At 37.2% G+C, this 20,526-nt stretch overlaps 1 protein-coding gene across 1 annotated transcript in view; it reads left to right on the forward strand.

Moving 5' to 3' along the window:
• The window catches only part of STK32B (serine/threonine kinase 32B), a 378,978-nt gene that overhangs the window by 230,386 nt on the left and 128,066 nt on the right, over positions 1 to 20,526 (forward strand). The window contains exon 4 of the mRNA XM_069074008.1: positions 2,047 to 2,220. Within this exon, the coding sequence (XP_068930109.1) occupies positions 2,047 to 2,220 (174 nt within the window). The remainder of the gene's footprint in view (positions 1 to 2,046; positions 2,221 to 20,526) is intronic.

Below are 20,526 nucleotides of genomic sequence, written 5' to 3' on the forward strand. Positions count from 1 at the left end.
CTGCTAGAGATCTTCCCCTGGCACCTTAAACTTAACACTGTCAAAACTGAAATCACCAACTTTCCAAACCTACTTCTCTTTTAAGTTTCTCTATTTCTAATGAAAGCATCACCATTCTCTCAGTCACCCCAATTCAAAATTTCAAAGTTTTCTTTGATTTCCTTGCACTTCAGCCCCTACATCCAATTTATTTCCAAATACTGTCAAACCTACCTCCATACCAGCAATCTAATGTATCCCTCTCTCTCATAAGTCTACCGTCGTAGATCAGAATGTCATTGTACCCTTCTGGACTATTGTAACAGCATCCTAATCACTATCTCCATCTCCAGTCTCCCCTATTCCAATCCATCCTTTGCTCATACATCAAAACAATTTTCATAATGTGCAAGACAGGCAGCATTTCTTTATCACTCCAAACTTTCAATTGCTCCTCATTGCATAGGATAACATACAGACATTTCAACCTCATATTTGAAGCCATTCACAGTTTGTCTCCTACTTATCTTCACATGCATATTTCTGTCAAATTCCCATTGAACACTCTGTATTCTAGCCAAATTGGATCAATTACTTTTCCCTTGTCTCATTCTACCTGCCTCTTTGTTTACTATTTCAGGGGAGAAAGGAGAGAATTGGGAACTCAAAATTTTTAAAAAAATGAACATCAAAAATTGCTTTAATATGTAATTGGCAAAAATATAAAATATTAACCAAGGAAAGAAGGACAACTATGTGGCACAGTGAATAGAGAACTGGCCCTGGAATCAGGAGGACCTGAACTCAAGTCTGAATTCAGACACTTGACACTTACTAGCTATGTGACCTTGGGCAAGTCACCCTCTCCAAAAAAAGGAAAAAAGAAAAGAAAAGAAAGACTTCCTTGATGCTTCAATAGGATTATGGACTCAAAGCTGGAAGAGACCTTAGTGTTCTTCTAATCCACTCTCCTTTCTCTTATACATAAGGAAACTAACTGGTCCAAGTTCATATAAGTAGTAATTGGCAAAACCAGGATTTGAACTAAAGTTGTCTAACTCCAAATCCAAAACTCTCTTCAATTTACCATATTGCTTCTTTCATCTTTTGTTTGTACTTATCATACTGGACTTCCTATTATGCATGTCTGCATGCCTCCAACCCTGCCCCCAACTAATAGCAATAGCAGAATCAGAAAAATCAGAACACGTTTTCAGGCTTAAAGAGTTTTCTGTAACTTCTTTGACAACCCGCACAGCCACCCTGTCGGACAGGTACCACAGGTATCATCAGCTCCGTTTTACAGAATATGAAACTGAAGGAATTGAAAATATTTTCCAAAGGTTATTCAATGAGTTAATGGCAGAGTCAGAGTCAAACCCAGATGTCTTGGATCCAAACCAGTGTCAATTCTGCCACAGCACGGGGATATTCCTAGTAGGCTTTAAGTTCCTTAAGAGTAGATACTGCATTTTTTAAATCATTGCATCCCCAACGTACAGTGTAGTTACCTGAATATAATTATCACTTATTGTCTGTTGAATTTAATTAATTTGAATTGAATTGAATTCTTGGTCTCACATGTACTAGATAGGGTAACTGGCAGAAAGCAGCTGAAGAAGAGAAAGCATTTTCTCCCTCTTGGCTGAATAGAAAAAACATGTCTGCTAGAGTTAGCTAGGTGGCACAGTGTATAACACTCTGACCCCGGAATCAGGAAGATCTGATTTCAAATCTGTACTTAGACATTTATTAGTTATGTGACCCTGGGCAAGTCACTTAACTTCTTTCTGCCTCAGTTTCCTCAACTGTAAAATGGGGATAATAATAGTGCCTACCAGGCAAGGTTGTTGTGTAGACCAAATGAAACACTTGTAAAGTACTTAGTACAACACCTGACATAACTAAGTGCTTGATAAATACTTGTTTCCCCTTCCTTTTCTTTGTCCTCTTCTTCCCCCCATCTCTGTGTTGGCCAACCTACCCCATCAGGGAGTCAGTTGGGTTGGACTAGAAGTTGTTAAAAGTCCTCTCCAGACCTAACATTTTAGGATTCTTTGGTTGCAGGTATTCCTTTCAAGATGAGGAAGACATGTTCATGGTGGTCGATTTGCTTCTGGGAGGAGATCTTCGTTACCACTTACAACAAAATGTGCATTTCAATGAAGGGACTGTGAAACTCTATATTTGTGAGCTGGCCCTTTCCCTTGACTACCTGCAGAGATACCATATAATCCACAGGTAAGCAACCATGGTTAATTTGAGGATGAGCCTAAGGGGGTCACCGTAATAAGACAAACTTTCTTTCCTGTTTCTAGGTGTTTGTGGAAGAGATGAGAAAAATCTTCTATATTGAGGTAGAAAAGGCATTAGGCTTTTATGCTGCTCACTAGCTGAAGAATGAAAAGCTTTTTGTTCCCCATGGCATGAAATTTAAAAATTGATGATTGCTTCATGGGGGCTTCTTTATTCTTGAGAATATTATTGTATCAGATCTTGGGTTCAAATTCCAGCCTGTCCTATGCTCCCATTCCTTCATGGAATTAGAAAATAAATGGAGATAGAACTGGATGGGACAGAGAAGGAAACTGAAGGCCAGAGAGGGGAAGTTAGTTTCCAAATAAATAGAAAAGTCAAGATCTGAAGACAAATCATAGGATTGGAGAGTGAAATGTAGAAGGGACCTCAGACGCTATCTAAGCCATCCTTCCTCATTATACAGATGAGGAAACTGAGACTTAGGTTGTTAAGTGTCTCAACCAATACATATCAGAGGAGATATTTGAATCATAATCTTCCTGTATTGAAGTCTAGCACTCTACCCACTCCACTATACCCTCTGGTCTCTTTGATTAGATATTTTTAAGCCAGAGGGCTTAGTAACAGTACTTACTGCTGTTCAGTTGTTTTCATTTCTGTCTGACTCTTTTCAACCCCATTTGGGGGTTTTCTTAGCAAAGATAGTGGAGTGGTTTTCCATTTCCTTCTCCAGCTCATTTTACAGATTAGGAAAATGAAGCAAACAGGGTTAAGTGACTAGGCCAGGATCACACGGCTATTAAGTATCTGAGGTTAGATTTGAACTCAGGAAGAAAAGTCTTCCTGACTCTAGGTCCAGCACTCTATCCACTGTACTGCCTAGCTATTTTCTAATTTGAAAGGCAAAAGGATTAGCTATGTTTAACTTGACCCCAGACAACAAAACTGGGGACTTTGGTTGGGGGTTACAGAAAGCCAGATTTGGCTCATTGTAAGAAGAAACTCCCCCGTAATGATAAGCTACCATAAGGTAAGCTGTATTTCCTCAGGAGGGGGCATGTTCCACTGAAGGTCTTCAAGTAGATACTGTATACCCATTTGTCTGGCATGATATAGAGGGATTGATATTTGAATACAAGTTGGACAAGATGACCTCTGAGGTCCTGGTGCATGTCCATTTACTGTGAATGGGAAGAACTGTCATGTTTATTTAAATAGGCTGGTTTTAGCTGTCAATGGTTCAAAGATTTAGTGAACAATGAACAGAATCATGTACTTCTAAGATCAGAAAAACATTTCTGGTCACACATGAATCCTTTCATAACATCTCTAAATGGTCATCTCCTCTAGGCTTGAAGAACACTAATGATGGGAGATTCCTTGGTTCCACAGTTTTAGGAAGGGCATTGAGAAGCTGGAGCATGTTGAAAGAAGAGTAGTCAAGGGATGGTGAAAAGACCCTGGGCTGATCCAATGTAAAGACTGATTCAAATAACCAGGGAAGGTTATTCTATAGAAGTGTAGGTTTAGGGAAGATATGAGAGCTGTCTTCAAGCATCTGAAAGGCAGTCTTATAGAAGAGGAATATACTTGTTCCCCTTGACTTCAGAGGGCAGAAACAGGAATCATGGAGTGAAAACTGCAAAATGGAAGCTTATATATGATTTAAGGGGAAAAAAATATCCTCCCCCCACAATTAGGGCTATCCACATGTAGACTGGGCTCTTCCAGGGAGTAGTAAGTACCTCTCTACTAGACCACATGCAAAACTAGGTGACAATTTGTCAACTGTGTTGCAGAGAGAATTCCTGATGAGTTGCTAATCTGTGTCAGTGGAGGGAGTTTCCACACCAGATGCTCCCCCAGCTGTCAATTTAAGCCAGTTCCTGCTGCTCCCTTGATCTCCAGTCCCTACTGTCTCACCTACCTCTTATTTTTCACTCTAGGTCTAAGCCTTGGTTTTCTAATTATCCACCTTCCTGTTTTCACATTTGCAGCAGTAAAATGCATCAGTGTGCGTCTCTGTCCACAGTTTTCTTCCCCAACAGCTCAACCCGGATAGATTTCTTGAATGATGATCCTGTCTTAGTATAAAGGATACCTGCCCTGGAGTCAGCTAGCAGATCTGGGGGTGGTCTTAGGAAGTTCCTTAACTTCAGTGAGGTTCAGTTTTCTCTTCCATAAAATTAGAGAAATGGAGCAGCTAGATAGTGCCATGGATACAACACCAGCCCTGGATTCAGTAGGTCCTGAATTCAAATCTGTCCTCAGACACTTAGCACATATTAGCTGTATGACTGTGGGCAAGTCACTTAACCCCAATTGCCTCAAGGAAAGAAAAAAGGGAATAATGATGCTTTCTCTGCTTAGGTAGTGAAGTATGGTGAGCATTAAATAAGGTAACCATTTCTAGAGGCATTCTGTAATCTCTGAATTGCCAAATAAATGTATATTCAACAACAAAATCCCATTCAGACAATACTAATTAAGTACTAACTTTGTACAAGACATTATGCTGAGTATGAGAACTCCAAGAGACAAAAACAAAATCAGACCTCAAGGTGACATTTTATACTAATTACATTTATATAAATTAAACAAAACCAACTTAATGATAATAGCAATGGCTTCCATTTATATATAGTTCTTCAAAGTCTGAAAAAGGCTTTACAAATATTGTCTCATGTGATCTTCATGACAACCCTTGGAAATAGGTGCATTGTCATACCCATTTTACAGATGACAAAACTATCAAGTCACTTGTCCGGGGTCATAGAATTAAGGAGTGTTTGGGGTCAGATTTGAACTCAGGTCCTCCCAACTCTAGAGTCAGTGCTTCATTCTCTGTATCACCTAGCTGACTCCAGCAGGGGACTTTCTATTATGTCAAAAGGGTAAGATGCTTCCTCTTCTTCTGGCAAAACCCCTCTACTGTCTACCAGTCACCCTGTGACACCTCATGTTACTGATGTTTTTTCTGATTGTTCCTGCATCTCCTAATTCCAAGTCCAGAATGTTTTCTATTACCCATGCTGCCTCCCTTGATCTGCATGACCAGCTTCATATCTATCATATGTGATTTTCTCTACCCTGGGAGTACCTGTTTATAATCGCTAGATCATCAAATTCCTACCAAAATAGATTTGGAGAGCAAATTCTAAATTGCTTGGAAAGCAGTGGCCATGAACACCCTAGGGCCAAAGAAATATTCTGCAGAAGATGATAGTTCTGCAAGTGTAGTATATTTTCTCTAATTTTCAACAAATGTTTCAAGGTATTTCTTAAGGGTATTTCTATTTAGATGGCCATTAGCATGTGTGCCATTTACCCTAAAGCTCTGGTTTTCATCTGAGAAAAATCTCAGGGAGAGATTTAGGTATCTAATTGACTATATATTTTTAAAGCCAGCAAAGTGAATAAGCTCCCCTGTATAGAATACTTCTAAAATTATTTACTTGCAAGGGACTTTCACAAATCATAAGAGCATATATAGAACTGAAAGGGACCTCAGAGGTCACTTAGTTCAACTCTCTCATGTTTATATATGAGAAAACTGAGACTTAGGCAAGTTAAGTTACTTGCCCAGAGGTATATGGGTGTCAGAAGCAGGATTTGAACACAAATCAAGGTATTTAGAGGAGCCTATTGCATCTAAGCTACTTTGTCTTATCCTATATCCCATTAATCTCTAGTCATGGAGGATCCCTTATTCCTATAGGGGTTTCTTTCTATTCTTCATTTCTGTTAGAGTCATTGAATCTTCAAATTGGGAGGACCTTGGAGGTCAGTGAATTAGACACAAATCTAAACTATAGGTTACTTGTCCTGGGCACTACTTCCCAATAAAAACTCCCATGACCCTAACACTTTGAAGTTTACAAAGCTCTTTCCTCACAGTAACCCTGTAGGGCAGATAGTATGTTTCCCATTTTAAATATTGGGAATCAGGTTCCTCATGGTTCAGTGACACATTCAGACAACCTGAAGTTGCACAGCTTACAGCTAATAAGTGTCAGAACCAGGATGCCAACCCAGCGCTCTTAACTCCATGTCCAGAGGTCTTTCTACTATGACACATTATCAAGGCAAGCCCTTTATCAATCAGAAATGGGCTTTATAACTTTGAAACAGTGCCTACATATCTTAGAAGTGAGACCTTAATCAGAAAACAAACTTGTTGCAAACATTTTTCTTATGAAATTTCTTCTCTTCTAATTTTAGCTGTATAAGTTTTGTTTGTGCAAAAGCTTTTCAATTTTATGTATTTAAAATTGTTCATTTTATCTTATATGATTCCCCCTACCCCTTGTTTTGTCATGAATTCTTTCTCTATACATAGATCCAATGGATAATTTATTCCTCAATCCTCTATTTTGTTTGGGGCTTACTCAATTGGAGCTTAATTTGGTATATGGTATAAGAATTTGGTCAATACCTGGTATCTTCCAGACTCTTCTGGTCAATGTTTGTCAGAGCTAAGTCTTATCATTTTTTTAACTGCAATGGTCTTCAGTGGTATTACATAGTTGTGAGTTATGGAATGCTATAATGTCTGAAGTGGGGTATCACCCAAAAGGTAATGCAGAAATCATATGATTGATGTGAACTGCCTCTCAACTGGGAGATGGGGTTGTGGACAGCAAGGAAGACATGAAATGTAGGTAAAAAGTTTTCCTGAACCCAGCAGTTAGCACAGGTGCAGAAGACAATCTGTCTTTCATCAATTGGGCAAAGCTAAAGTTGGAACCAGTACTTGTCAGTCTCTGGTGCCTAGAATCCAGGCTGTTCTGATACCAACAAAAGCTGTTCCCAAATTGCAGCACACAAATGAGGTCTTCACCACCTCCCCCTTGAAGTCCCTCAAGTCCATGTAGAAATTGCATCTGGGAAAAGTATTTATGTCCAAAATTCCAATGAGAAAAAAATGGAAACCAAATTCAGGGCTAAAATCCAAATTTCACAGGAAGCTGAAAGAGGCTAAGAGGGGAGGGAGTCCTAGGCAAAGAATACAACGGTGGTTTTCCAGGCTTCCAGTACATGAATCTACCAGCAAACCTTGCTTCTGAGGGAGAGGGCAGATCGATCACCCCAGGAAGTTGGCTTGACAGGTTCATTTCTCTTTCTATGAAACTTCAGGGTCTCACTCTGACTTTGTCCCTTTGAACAACAGCATGCTTAATTCAATGATGCCACACAAAATATTTCTGAAAATTATCATTTTGGAATGAATATAGTCATAGGAAAGAATCATCTTCTGAAGATGGATTGTGTTCTTGGAAATATGAAAAACTCATAACTAAGTCTAATGGACAAGATGAGTGGACAAGCTGGGGAAGAAATAACTATAAAGTAATAAAACTAACTTTCTTTTGTGGCTCTCATACTGTGGCTCTTGAATGGAGCTAGAAAAAGTAATAACAAAAATCATTTGGAAGAACAAAAGGTGAAGAATATCAAAGAAACTAATGAGTAAAAAATGCAAGGGAAGGAGGTTTAGAAATAGTGGATCTTAAACTATATTATAAGGAAATAATAGTTGACTAAGAAATAGAAAGGTAGATTAGTGGAATGGAGTAGACATACAGTCTACAGTTACCCCATATGTTTGACAAGTGTAAAAACAAATTTTAGGGATAAGAATTCATTATTTGGTAAAAATTGTTGGGAAAGCTGGAAAGCTGGAGAAATTGAGCATAGACCAATATTTTACACCCTTTAGCAAGATAAGGTCAAAATGGATACATGATCTAGACATAAAGGGAGATATTACAAGACAATTTGAAGAACATGGAATATATCATCTATCAGACTTATGGACAGGTGAACAATATATGAGCTAACAAGATATAGAGAGTGTTGTGAGATGTAAAATGGATAATTCTGATTACATTTAAAAGGCTTTGTACAAATAAAACAAATGTAGCCAAGAACAGAAGGAAAGCAGAAAATTGGGGGAAATTATATACAGTTCTATAGATAAAGGTCTCACATCTCAAATATATATGGAGTCATTATCCAGTTGATGTGTCAAAGGACATGAACAGATAGCTTTCTGATGAAGAAATTAAAACAATTTGTAGTCATATGAAAAAAATGCTCTAAAACATTATTGATTAGAGCAGGTCTGCAAAACATTTGACCTGCTTATGGCCTGGTCAATGAAAGGATTTTGGGGGGCCCGTGAAAAGATTTTGGACAGCACATGAAAAATGTAGAGGGTGTGAAACAGGCATGTACAACATATCACCTGTGGGCTGCTTTGGTGGGCTACAAGTGGCCCACAGGCCATATGTTGTGTAGGCCTGGATTAGAGGAATGTAAATTAAAACAACCTTGAGATATTTTATACCTATCAGACTGGCTAAAATGATAGAAGGGGAAAGTAACATGTTGGAGGGGGTGTAGAAAAATTGGGACCTTAATTCATTGTTAGTGTGTCTGTGAGCTGATACAACCATTTTGGAGAGATATTAGGAATTGGACCAAGAGTTATTAAACTGCCTATAGCAACATCTATTAGGTCTGTTTCCCAAGATGATCAGGGAAAATAGAAAAGAACCTATGTGTTCTAAAATATTTATAGCAGCTCTCTTTGTGAAAGCAAAGAACTGGAAATTGTGGGGATGCTCATCAATTGGGGAATGGCTAAACAAATTAGGGAATATGTTCATGATACAATATTACTCTGCTATAAGAAATGATGAGCTCAATGATTTTAGAAAAGCATGGAGAGACCTTCACAAAATAATGGTGAGTGAAATGAGCAGAACCAAGAGAGTATTGTATACAGTAACAACAATATTGTTTTAAGAACAACTTTGAGCAACCAAGTCATTCTGACTATTATAAATACCCAAATTAACCTCAAAGATCCTGTGTAGGATGGTGATGTTTGAATCCAGAAAGGAATTCTGCTATGGTGTAGGAAATGATGAGTTGGCAGATTTAGAAGAATAGGGAAAGACTTGGACTTGTGGAGGAAGATGCTACCCACTTTCAGAGAAACTGATGATAGGAGGAAATAAGCATAATATGGTCTTACATATATGTGTATGTGTATATGTGTATGTATTTATAGAAATCTATGTATGTGTATATATACACATATGTATATATATATATATTCATGCTTGATTATAATCTTCTTAAGGGTGGGGGAAAAATAAAGTAAAATGTTCACAGGGGCGTCTAGGTGGTGCAGTGAGTAAGAGCACTGGCCCCGGAGTCGGGAGGACCTGGGATTGGTTCTGGCCTCAGATACTTAATACACACACAAAAAAATTTTGCCATGTAAACTTGAGCAAGTTATTTAACCCCAATTGCTTTAAAAAAAAGTTCACAGTAGAAATCAAAAGAAAACCAACAAGGAAGCAAAGAAAAGCTGGACAGCTTTGAAAAAAGTGTAGTATTTACTGCATAGGCTTTCTTAAAATGGAAATTTATTGCTTTATGTTGAATCCTCTCTTATAGTCTGCTTTGTACATGACAATGTTTTTTCCTTTTCTCATTTTGTATTTAAGTGTCCAATATATTTTTTTAGCAAAAACTAATATTATTATTATTAGCTAACATTGATATAATGCTTACCTGTGCTAGGCACTGGAGTCAGCACTTTTTACTAATATCTCATTTGATACTCATAACAACCCTGATGAGGAGCTATTATCCCCATTTTACAGTTGAGGAAACTGAGGCAAACAGAAGTTAAGTGACGTGTTTAAGATCACATAGTTATTAAGACTTTGAGGTCAGATTTGAACTCAGGTCTTCCTGTTCTAGGTCCAGTGTTCTATCTACCATCCCACCTAGGTACCCTGAGAAGAGATATCCAAAAGTGCTTTGAGAAGTGGCACCATCAGTGGAATAAATGAATCTCCCTCTAGGGGACTAATAGCAGTAAGAACAACAACAAAAAAAATAGTTTAATTTTCAACCTGTTAATAAATAGGTATTTATCAAGTACCTACTAAGTGCCAGTTAGTATAGTAGGTGCTGGGGATAAAGCTATCTCATTGATAACCTCTGTCAAGAGAAAAAGCATGTACTTGTAATGTGTACTTTTTTTCAGGGATGGGGAGACCAAACCTATGATTTTCGTGTATAGAGGGCTAGCAGTAGGAAATCCATCCATTAATGCAAATTTTCACCTACCCTACAACTTAAAGTCTTAAACAGATGCCCTAGGACACCAAGAACTTAAAAGACTTTCCCAAGTTATAGCCAGATGTAGCCAGGTCTTCCTGGCTCCACCATGCTACCTCTCTAATATTTCTGTGAATGCATAAGTAAAGAGATAGGGACTGGACTTGTGTTTTCATTGGCATAGAGATCACCTATTGCTATAGCAATTTATGATCTTATACAATAGATTTACCTAGAACACTGGGAGGTTAAGTGATTTGTTCAGTATCACATAACTGGTGTCAATCAGTGAACCCATCTCTCTGGTACCAAGGTTAGCTCCTCATGCCTTATAGAAAGGCAATTGTTCCTCTCTGTACTTAAATATATACAAAGTAAATATATAGTAATTACATGAGTAATTTCACTAACAACTTGGAGACCATAAATCCTCTTATCATCCAACAATTGAACTGGCTAACTTTGGACAGGCTCATCACTAGGATGCCCCTAAGGAATGCATTATTCAACAGCAACAATTCTCTCAAGCCATCTACTAACACTCCAAAGGAGCTTGCAATCTGTATTTGTGGAAGATATCCACACAGAAAAAAAAAGCACAGGTCTTTGTCATCTAGCAATGGATAGAGTGACAACCCTGGAGTCAGGAAGATGCGTCTTCCAGAACTCAAATCTGACCTCAGATATTTGCTAGCTGTGTGACCCTGGGCAAATCACTTAACCTCATTTACCTCAGTTTCCTTATCTGTAAAATGAGCTGAAGAAGTAAATAGCAAACATCTCCAATGTCTCTGCCAAGAAAACCCCAAAGAGTTCATGAGAGTCAGACATGACTGAAACGACTGAACAATAAAATGATAGATAGAGAGCATGTGTGTGTGTTTCACATGTTACCTTGTTCTCATTCCAGAGAAACCTCTGGAAAGTCTAGACTTCAGTGACGCAGGCAATTTAGCAAAATATTATATCACTTGCACTCTTTGCCTGGCAAATTGTTTGAAGAATGTTATGGGGAATTGTCTTTGTCTATTTAGCAACATAGATTCCCAGGGATATATAACATATTTCCCTTGATGGTAGTGATCTGGGGACTGGTATTTTGCTGAGTTGCAAAGTGTTGTTTAGTTATCAAACCTCTGTCCTCTTTGGCAATATTGTTATTTGTATCATTGAAGCATAACTGAATGAAGGCAGGACATCTGTCCTGCCTGTACCTGCTACTTGACTTGGAACAAGTCATTTAGCCTTACTTTGCTGTTTCCCTTTGCCTGAAAATGAAGATGAGTAATAGTAGTAGCAGCAGTAGCAACAACAGACACAGCAACAATAGTTGAATGAAGAATTAACTAATGTGTAATTAACTCATGATCAGAGGATTTTGAGTATTGTGAGACAATTATAAAGTGTTTTGTTAATATTCTGTAAATTATTATTATTATTATTTTTGCTTTTTGGAGGGCAATCGAGGTTAAGTGACTTGCCCAAGGTCACACAGCTAGGTGTGTGTGTTAAGTGTCTGAGGCCAGACTTGAACCCAGGTCCTCTTAATTCTAGGGCCAGTGCTCTATTCACTGCTCCACCTAGCTGCCCCTGTAAATTATTTTTTAACCCCCCGCCCTTATATTCTCATTGCTCTTTACAGTTACAAAAAATTATTCCCGTATCTCATTTAATTATCATTATAGTCCTCTGAGGTAGTCAGGGTTTGTGGAGTATTGGGCTTGAAGTAGAAAGACTTGAATTATTTTCCCCCCACTTAACATTATTTTATTTTTTCCAATTACATACAAAGATAATTTTCAATATTCACTTTTACAAGATTTTGAGTTACAATTTTTTTCTCCCTTTCCATCCTCCTTAAGATGGCATGCAACCAGATATAAGCTATACATGTACAATCATATTAAACATATTTCCACATTAGTCATGTCGTGAAAGAAGAATCAGAGCAAGAGGGGAAAACCACAATTGTATTTAGACTCCATAGTTCTTTCTCTGGATATGGACAGCATTTTCCTTCATGAGTTCCTTAGAATTGCCTTAGATCATTGCATTGCTGAGATGAACAAATTCTAATAAAGTTGGTCATCACACAATGTTGCCGTTATTGTCTAAAATATTCTCCTGGTTCTGTTCAGCTCATTCAGCATCAGTTCATATAAATCTTTCCAGGTTTTTCTAAAATACATCTACTCATAATTTCTTGTAGAGCAATAGTATTTCATTACATACATATATCATAACTTGTTCAGCTCAATTGATGGGCGTCCCCTCAATTTCTAATTCTTTGATACCACAAAAAAGAGCTGCTATAAATATTTTTGTACTTGTGGGTCCTTTTCCCTTTTTATGATCTCTTTGGGATTCAGACCCAATAGTGCTATTGCTGGATCAAAGGTTATGCACAGTTTTATAGCCCTTTAGGTATAGTTCCAAATTGCTCTCCAGAATGTTTGGATCAGTTCACAATTCCACCAACAATTCATTAGTGTTCCAATTTTCCCACATCTTCTACAACATTTATCATTTTCCTTTTTCTTTGTCATACTAGCCAATCTGATAAATATGAGTTGCTACCTCAGAGTTGTTTTAATTTGCATTTCCCTATTAGATAGTGATTTAGGACATTTTTATATGATTATAGATAGCTTTAATTTCTTCATCTGAAAACTACCTGTCCATATCCTTTGACCATTTACCAATTGGGGAATGACTTTTTTTTCTTATAAATTTGACTCAGCTCTCTATATATTTGAGAAATGAGGCCTTTATCAGAGACCCTGGCTGTAAAAATTGTTTCCCAGTTTTCTGCTTCTCTTCTAATCTTGGTTGCATTGACTTTGCTTGTGCAAACCCCTTTTAATTTAATGTATCCAAAATTATCCATTTTGTATTTCATAATGTTTTCTATCTCTTGCTTGGTCATACATTCAAGAAGACTTGAATTAAAATCCTGCCTTCATCACTTAGTACTTGTGTGGCCCTCGGCTAGTCACTTGACTTTGTTTTGCCTCAGTTTTCTTATGAGTAAAATAAAGGTATAACACTTATCCCTCTGGGTTGTTGGAATGATCAAATGGGGTGATATATGTAAGGTAATTTGCAAATTTTAAAGTACTTTATAAATGCTACTTCTTCTTCTTATTATTATTATTATTACTATGATTCCTCATTTTACAAGTGAGTAAATTGAGGTCCAAATAGATTAAATGACTTTTCAAGGCTAAACCATTTGCCCCTTTCACATGCTTTGAATCATAAAGTAAGGATAAGGTATATAGAGCATAAGTAACAAAACACTAAATTGGTCATTGTCATTTTGGTTGTTTTTCATCTTTGCAATTTCATCTACTGTACTATTTGACCTTAGACAAGCCATCTAATCTCTGTCAGTCTTAATTTTATCATCTGTAAAATAGGGATGATGATATCTAATTCACAAAGCTATTGTGAGGTCACTATTGTAAATATGCAAACCTTAAAGCATTCTATACATGTTAGCTATCATCATCATCACCATCACCACCACCACCATCATCATCACCATCCCACCCTAATTTGCTTCCCCTAGAAATGGCCTTTGCTTGAACTTTAGCCTCCTGTCCTAGGAATACTCTTGATAACTTTATCTGAAGCTCTTCATTTCTAACCTAAAGAGAATTCCACCTACACTCTGGATTTGGTTTAATTTGCCCATTTGGAACATCTTGACTTCACCTAATTTGCCATTTGGTTTTTATTCTAGCTCTGCTATTTATTTGCCATGACTTTGGGCAAGAAATACTATGGACCATTGTGCCAGACCAATAATAACGAACATCCTCATTCACTAAATCCAAGAGTTAGCCAGTGATAGAGTCATTATTCTGATACAGTGGTGATGAAACAAGAGGAGAACAAGAGTGATACATCATTTACTCACGTGTACCCCTACCATGGCTTGCACCTCTCCATTCATGGACCTTTTGTGTATTTTCTTATCCACCCACCTCTTTTTTGTCATTAGTTCTTTTGCTTATACTTTCTTCCCTCATGGAACTACACTCTCCAGACCAGAACTACAGAAACTATTCCCAAAATCTGGGGGAAGAAAATTCATTCAGTTTTTAATCTAGTATTCCCTTAGACTGAACTGTCCTAACTGATGAGGGTTTTTCAGTTATATATGACTCTTTGTGATCCCATGTGGGATTTTCTTGAAAATGTTATAGAGAAGTTTGCCATTTCCTTCTCCAGCTCATTTTACAGATGAGGAAACTGAGGTCAACAGGGTTAAGTGACTTGACCAGAGACACACAACTAGTAAGGGTCTGATGCTGGATTGGAACTCAGGTCTTCCTGATTCCAGGTCTGGCACTATATCTATGTAATATTGATATAATATTCTCAGTACAATAACATATTTTTAAAGGTCTTTACTATTACTGTTACAAAATACTTCACCCATTTCCTCTTATTTTAACCTCATAGTAACACTGTGTGGTAGGTACTGTAAGGCAAGTATTACTGCCCCCATTTTATAGATGAGAAAACTGATACTTAAATATGCTGTGACTTGTCCAAGGTCACTTAACTACTAAAAAGCAAAACTCTGGTTCAAATCAAGGTCAACTGTATCCAAGTCTAGTGATGTTTTCAGAACAATTTGGATCAAGGTTTTATATAATGTTTTCACCAAGTTAAAGAGGAAGGTGATTTTATCAGAATCTATTCAGGACACCTATGTATAATGGAGACAACATGAGCACAGATAACATATAAGATGAAAATTCCAATTTTAATCGATATTAGGAAGAGCTCAGAGATTAATGGTAAATCATTTATTAAACACTGTGTTTCATGCACTTGCTAAGTTCTAGAGATATAAATAAATAAAATAATAAATTTTAATGTATATAAATACAAAAGAAAATTTAAAAATAAAGAAAAAAACAAACAAACAAAGACAGTTTTTGTCCTTAAGGAGCTTGTGTTCTAATGGGGAAGACATTGCTGAAAGTGGAGGAGGAAGCAGGGAGAGAGGAGGATAGCTATAGGGTAAGGGGGAAAGGGGCAAAGTAGAGAAGTCCAGTGAGTGAATGGTGGTGGTACAGAGTGCCATGAGCACATCTTTGATGCCTCATGGGCTGGGTTTAGGCTTAAGATGGATCAGGCAGGGTACTGGATCTTGTGGAAAGGCATCTCCACTGTGGAACGTCTACTTGAGTGCATAGAATAAAGAATGAGGATTGGAGCTTGAGTCAGAAGGGATCTTATAAATAATATAGGTCACCCTTCTCATTTTATAGATAAATTCAGAATGGTTAATGAACTTGCCCAAGGTGACATAGTTTCTTAGTAGTTTAGAAGAATTTGAATTCAGGTCCTACAAATTCATTTTTCTAGTGTACCATACTGGAAGTTTGGGCCTGCAATTGATATTTTTTAAATTTTGAGTAACTTCCTGAAAATTTATGGATGTGAGATGATAGGAAAGATGCAAAGGAATCCAATTAATCTGCTAAAGGAGTGCCCCCCCCATCTCTGGTGTTTAAATCATTACTGGAACTGGGCACAGGGTGTTGATGTAAGATAATATATCAGCCAAACAAGCACCTGAGTCTTAGCATCTAAAATGAGGGAATCCAATCTAGGAATAAAATACAAAAGCAGGAAAAACAGGACTGTTCAAACAAAATTGATAAATCTGTTTCACAAAAGGCACTCATGAGGAAGACAATGAATACATTACCAGTAAATTGTCTCAAAAGCATTGAAAGTTCCCAGAACAAGTGGGAACATGGAGACCTTCAAAAGCTGACCCTCTTTACTCCCTAGAGCTATGAATGACCACCATGAGTGAATGTCTCCAAAATGCTAAAAGCATTAGTTTTTATTCATAATGTGATTTATGGCCATTGTGATACCCATAATTTTCCTGGTTATCATCATAATTGCAAATTTCTACCTGTTGAAATCTTTCTCTTCTTCCTTGACCCATCTGAAGTGCCTCTTTCTTTATGAAGCCCTCCCTGATATGTCATCAAGGTGAATGTGATCTTTCTCCCTTCAAATTTTATTTTTCAAAAATCCTCCACTCTAAAAAATGGATATTTTTTACTTGGAAATCAGGTCTATTTCCAAATATATCCTTTTTCCTTCCCCTAACCAGAGATCCACACCTTGGAACAAAGTTTTTTTTTTAATTAATTTGTTTTTAATTCTCAACATTTACTTCCGTAAGATTTTGAGCTCTAAATTTTCTTCCTCTTCCTTACCCCCTCCCAAGATGGCATGCAATCTGATATAGGCTCTATGTATACATTCATATTAAACATATTTTTACATTAGTTATATTATAGAGAGTAATTAGAAGCAATGAGGGGGAATTACATGAAAGAAGAAGCAAAACAAAACAAAAAAGAACAAATAGTATGCTTCAATCTGCATTCAGACTCCATAGTTCTTTTTCTGGCTGTGGATACCATTATCCATCATGAGTCTTTTGGAATTGTCTTAGATCCTTGCATTGCTGAGAAGAGCTAAGTCTATCAAAGTTATTCATTGCACAAAGTGTCTGTTACTGTGTACAAAGTTCTCCTGGTTCTGCTCACTTCACTCAGTATCAATTCATATGAGTCTTTCCAGGTTTTTCTGAAGTCTGCCTATTCATGATTTCTTATACCACAATAGTGTTCTATTACATTCATTTAGCACAACTTGGAATAAAAATTTTAAGAGGGAAAGAACAGTTTAGCAAACTTAATATGCTACCTGAACTCTATAGTCTATGCAAATTTCCTCAATCATAGTCCATCTCTCTAAAGAGGAGTTGAATTTCTTTGGTCATTAAAACTACATATCATCTAACTTAACTTTTTAGCTTTCTAATTTTTTTTGTAGTTCAGTAATTCAATAAAAATTAATTAAGCCCCTATTAAGTGTCAAGGCACTATGATAAATGCTGGGGATATAAATAAGAAGAAGACAGTCCCTACTCTGAAGGAGTCTACAATCTAATAGGAAGACAACTAATAAAAAGAAGGTGGAAATTCTGTGTGTGTGTGTGTGTGTGTGTGTGTGTGTGTGTGTGTGTGTTGGGGGAGATGTTACCAAGGTATGTCCCCAGGTATGGGGGCATCTTGTTTCATGACTTTGAAACCAATTACAGCTACGTATGGAAAGTGGAGTGGTCATTGTGGATAAGGTTTTCCTAGTTCTATATTAATTAATTTGGAGTCCTGGCTCTGACTCATAGAATCACTCCAGACAAGTCACTTTACCCCCTCTGAGTGTGACCTTCCTCATATGTTGGTTTGCTTGGCTCTTATCCTTTGTTCTTAGAGGACCAAAATAACATCACTATTTTGGAGTCAAGGTACACTGTGCCAACCGTAACTGATTAGACCAATACTAGCTTCAAAGGCTTACTATATAGGTAAGGCACAAACAGCCCACATGAACATTTGGAGTAGAGATACTCTAAATTTGTTAGTTGTGTCAAACTCTCCATGATACCATTTGGATCCCATTTGGCAGAGATACTGAAGGGGTTTGCCATTTCCTTCTCCAACTCATTTTCCAGATGAGGAAACTGAGGCCATCAGGTCTAAATGACTTACCCAGGGTCACAAGGCTAGTCAGTGTCTAAGGCCAGATTTGAACTCAGGAAAACAAATCTTCCTGACCCTAAGGCCAGCACTCTATCCACTGTGCCACCTAGCTGCCCCTCTTATATAAAATAAGAATAAGAATGCTTATGCTTCAGTGCTTTGTAATACACCAAGTAATGTGAACCAAAATAAATTTTTTTAAATTTGACAAATCTTTATTTATATCAATTCAGTAAACTGTGCTAGGCAATAGGGATTCAAAGGCAAAATTCTTCCCTTAAGTAGCTTGTTGGAAGTGATGAGATGGAAATAAAATTCAAAATATACATAGTTAAATATAATGCAAGGTATGATTGGGGTAAAGGAGAACTAATCCATACAAAGCACTCTAGGGAAATTCTGTGGGGAAGAGGTTACTTGTAATCATGTAGATTTTAATAGATGGAGATCTTGATAGAGGACGATAACAAGGAAAGTGTATTTTGTAGTAGCATGATCAGTACACACCTGATTAAAACATAAGCATATGATATAGACCATAGAAGAAGTTACTTCAGGAAAAGATTTATATTTTTTAATGCCATATCAGGTGTCATAAAAAGCAAATTAAGCTTCTATGTTCCTTTCTTCGACAGGGGATACTGACATGGACAATGAGGTGGACATAAGGACAAGGAAGGAGAGAACAAAAAAAGAGTCTAATTAATGAGTTAATATTACTAACCAAAATTTAAATAGTTATTTGTAAAATATGCATAGTACTTTCTATGTCTTATCTCATTTTCAAAGTCCTCACATTCAAATCCCAGCTATTGATAGAAAGGACCACCTGTCTGTTTAACCTATCCAATGGGATGTTCTGTAGACATCTCAATATACAATTTTCAAAACTGAGCTCATTATCTCCTTCACTCCACCTTCCTCCCCACTTCCTAAATTCACACTTCTTCTAAAATTCCCATTTCCTGTAGAGGACATCATCATTCTTCCAGTGTGAATGGTTCATAGACATGGAGAGATCTTTAATTCTTCTCAATGCTTCACCTCCAAGTCACCATAGACTTGGTTTCCTTTCAGGCAAAGTCAACTTTATATGACACAAGTTTCACCATGTTACTACTCTGCTTCCAAATTTTCACTAGCTCCCTATTGATTTTAAGAAAAACTCCTCAATATGGTTTTTAAAGTTCTTCATAATCTGACTCCAACTTACTTTACCAGGCTATTGTCTACTATTCCCTTTTAATGAATTTTACTTTCTAGCCAAACTGACCCTTTTGCTTTATCCCAGACTAAGAACATCTCCAGACTACATGTATTTACATAGTTTGCCACCCAAGCCTGGAATTCACTCCCTCCTGACCTATGCCTCTTAGAATTACTAGTTTTCTTTTTCCAAGGGTCAGCTCATGTGCCATATTTTAGAGGAAGTCTTTCTGGGTTTCCTTAATTCATAATATTTTCTTCTCCCTCTTCAAATTTTGCATACCTATTTTTGTACTCTTTTATGTGTTGTGTTTTGTGGAATGTAAGTACAATGTAAGTTTCTTGAGGGCAGGGTATGTTTTTCACTTCATTCTTATATTCCTAAGACTTAGCATAGTGACTTGTGCATAGCAGACTCAATAAATATCTTTTAGATTTGATTCAATACGACCTTTCCGAAATTCTGAAGAGAGTGTGCTTCAAGACTTGAAGAAGCTTTAAAACACTTATCTAAAAGATTTGCTGTATGCTTTTTAGCTCAAAAATATTTTCCCCTCTCTAATCTCACAGTTTAAAACAAGCATATTGTTTTCCAATGTATATTACTAGTTCTTTGGAAATTGCTGTCTAGGATGGATTAAGCCTGTATTTCACTGTCCTTTGCAATATAAAATGATACCATCAGCAGCTATCTTGTCCTCAGAACTTTTCCTTATTGTTTCCCTTACTGCCAGTTTTTCATTCCTGGTATTGATGAGTTCCTGTAGCATAGAAAGAATGGCCCAGGGAGGGTTGTGAGCATAAGTTTTTGACTATGCTTATTGATCAATCTTGGGTAGCTGGGGCAAACTATACCAGGGTTGACCAAGTGTCCCAGATTTAGTGGAACAATCCCAGTTTCAGAAAATCACAGTACTTTTATTAAAGATAAAATTGAACCTTCTCATTTTATAGACCTAGACAGGGGAAGTGACGTACCCAAGGTCACTAAGCTAGTAAATGACAGAACCATGATGTAGACCTAGGCAATCTGGTTTCAAATCCAGTGCATTATCATGGAAAATATCTAAAGGGAAATTAATAAAAAATAAAAATAAATACTGAATTTGTGTCACCATTGTTAGTGCCCCATTTTTATGTGTCTTCCTTACTTTTTTCTTTTTTAGAGGCTCCCCAAGCAGAACGGTCTTTTTTTTTTTTGGAGGGCAATTGCGGTTAAGTGACTTGCCCAAGGTCACATGGCTAGTTTTTGTGTTAAGTGTCTGAGGCTGGATTTGAACTCAGTTCCTCCTGACTCTAGGGCCAATGCTCTATTCACTGTGCCACCTACACACCCCCTGAATGGTCT

This window comes from Petaurus breviceps, unplaced genomic scaffold (genome assembly GCF_028583685.1).
Source record: "Petaurus breviceps papuanus isolate PSGF00001 unplaced genomic scaffold, PetGlider_PUasm1.0 140, whole genome shotgun sequence".
Lineage (NCBI taxonomy): Eukaryota > Metazoa > Chordata > Mammalia > Diprotodontia > Petauridae > Petaurus > Petaurus breviceps.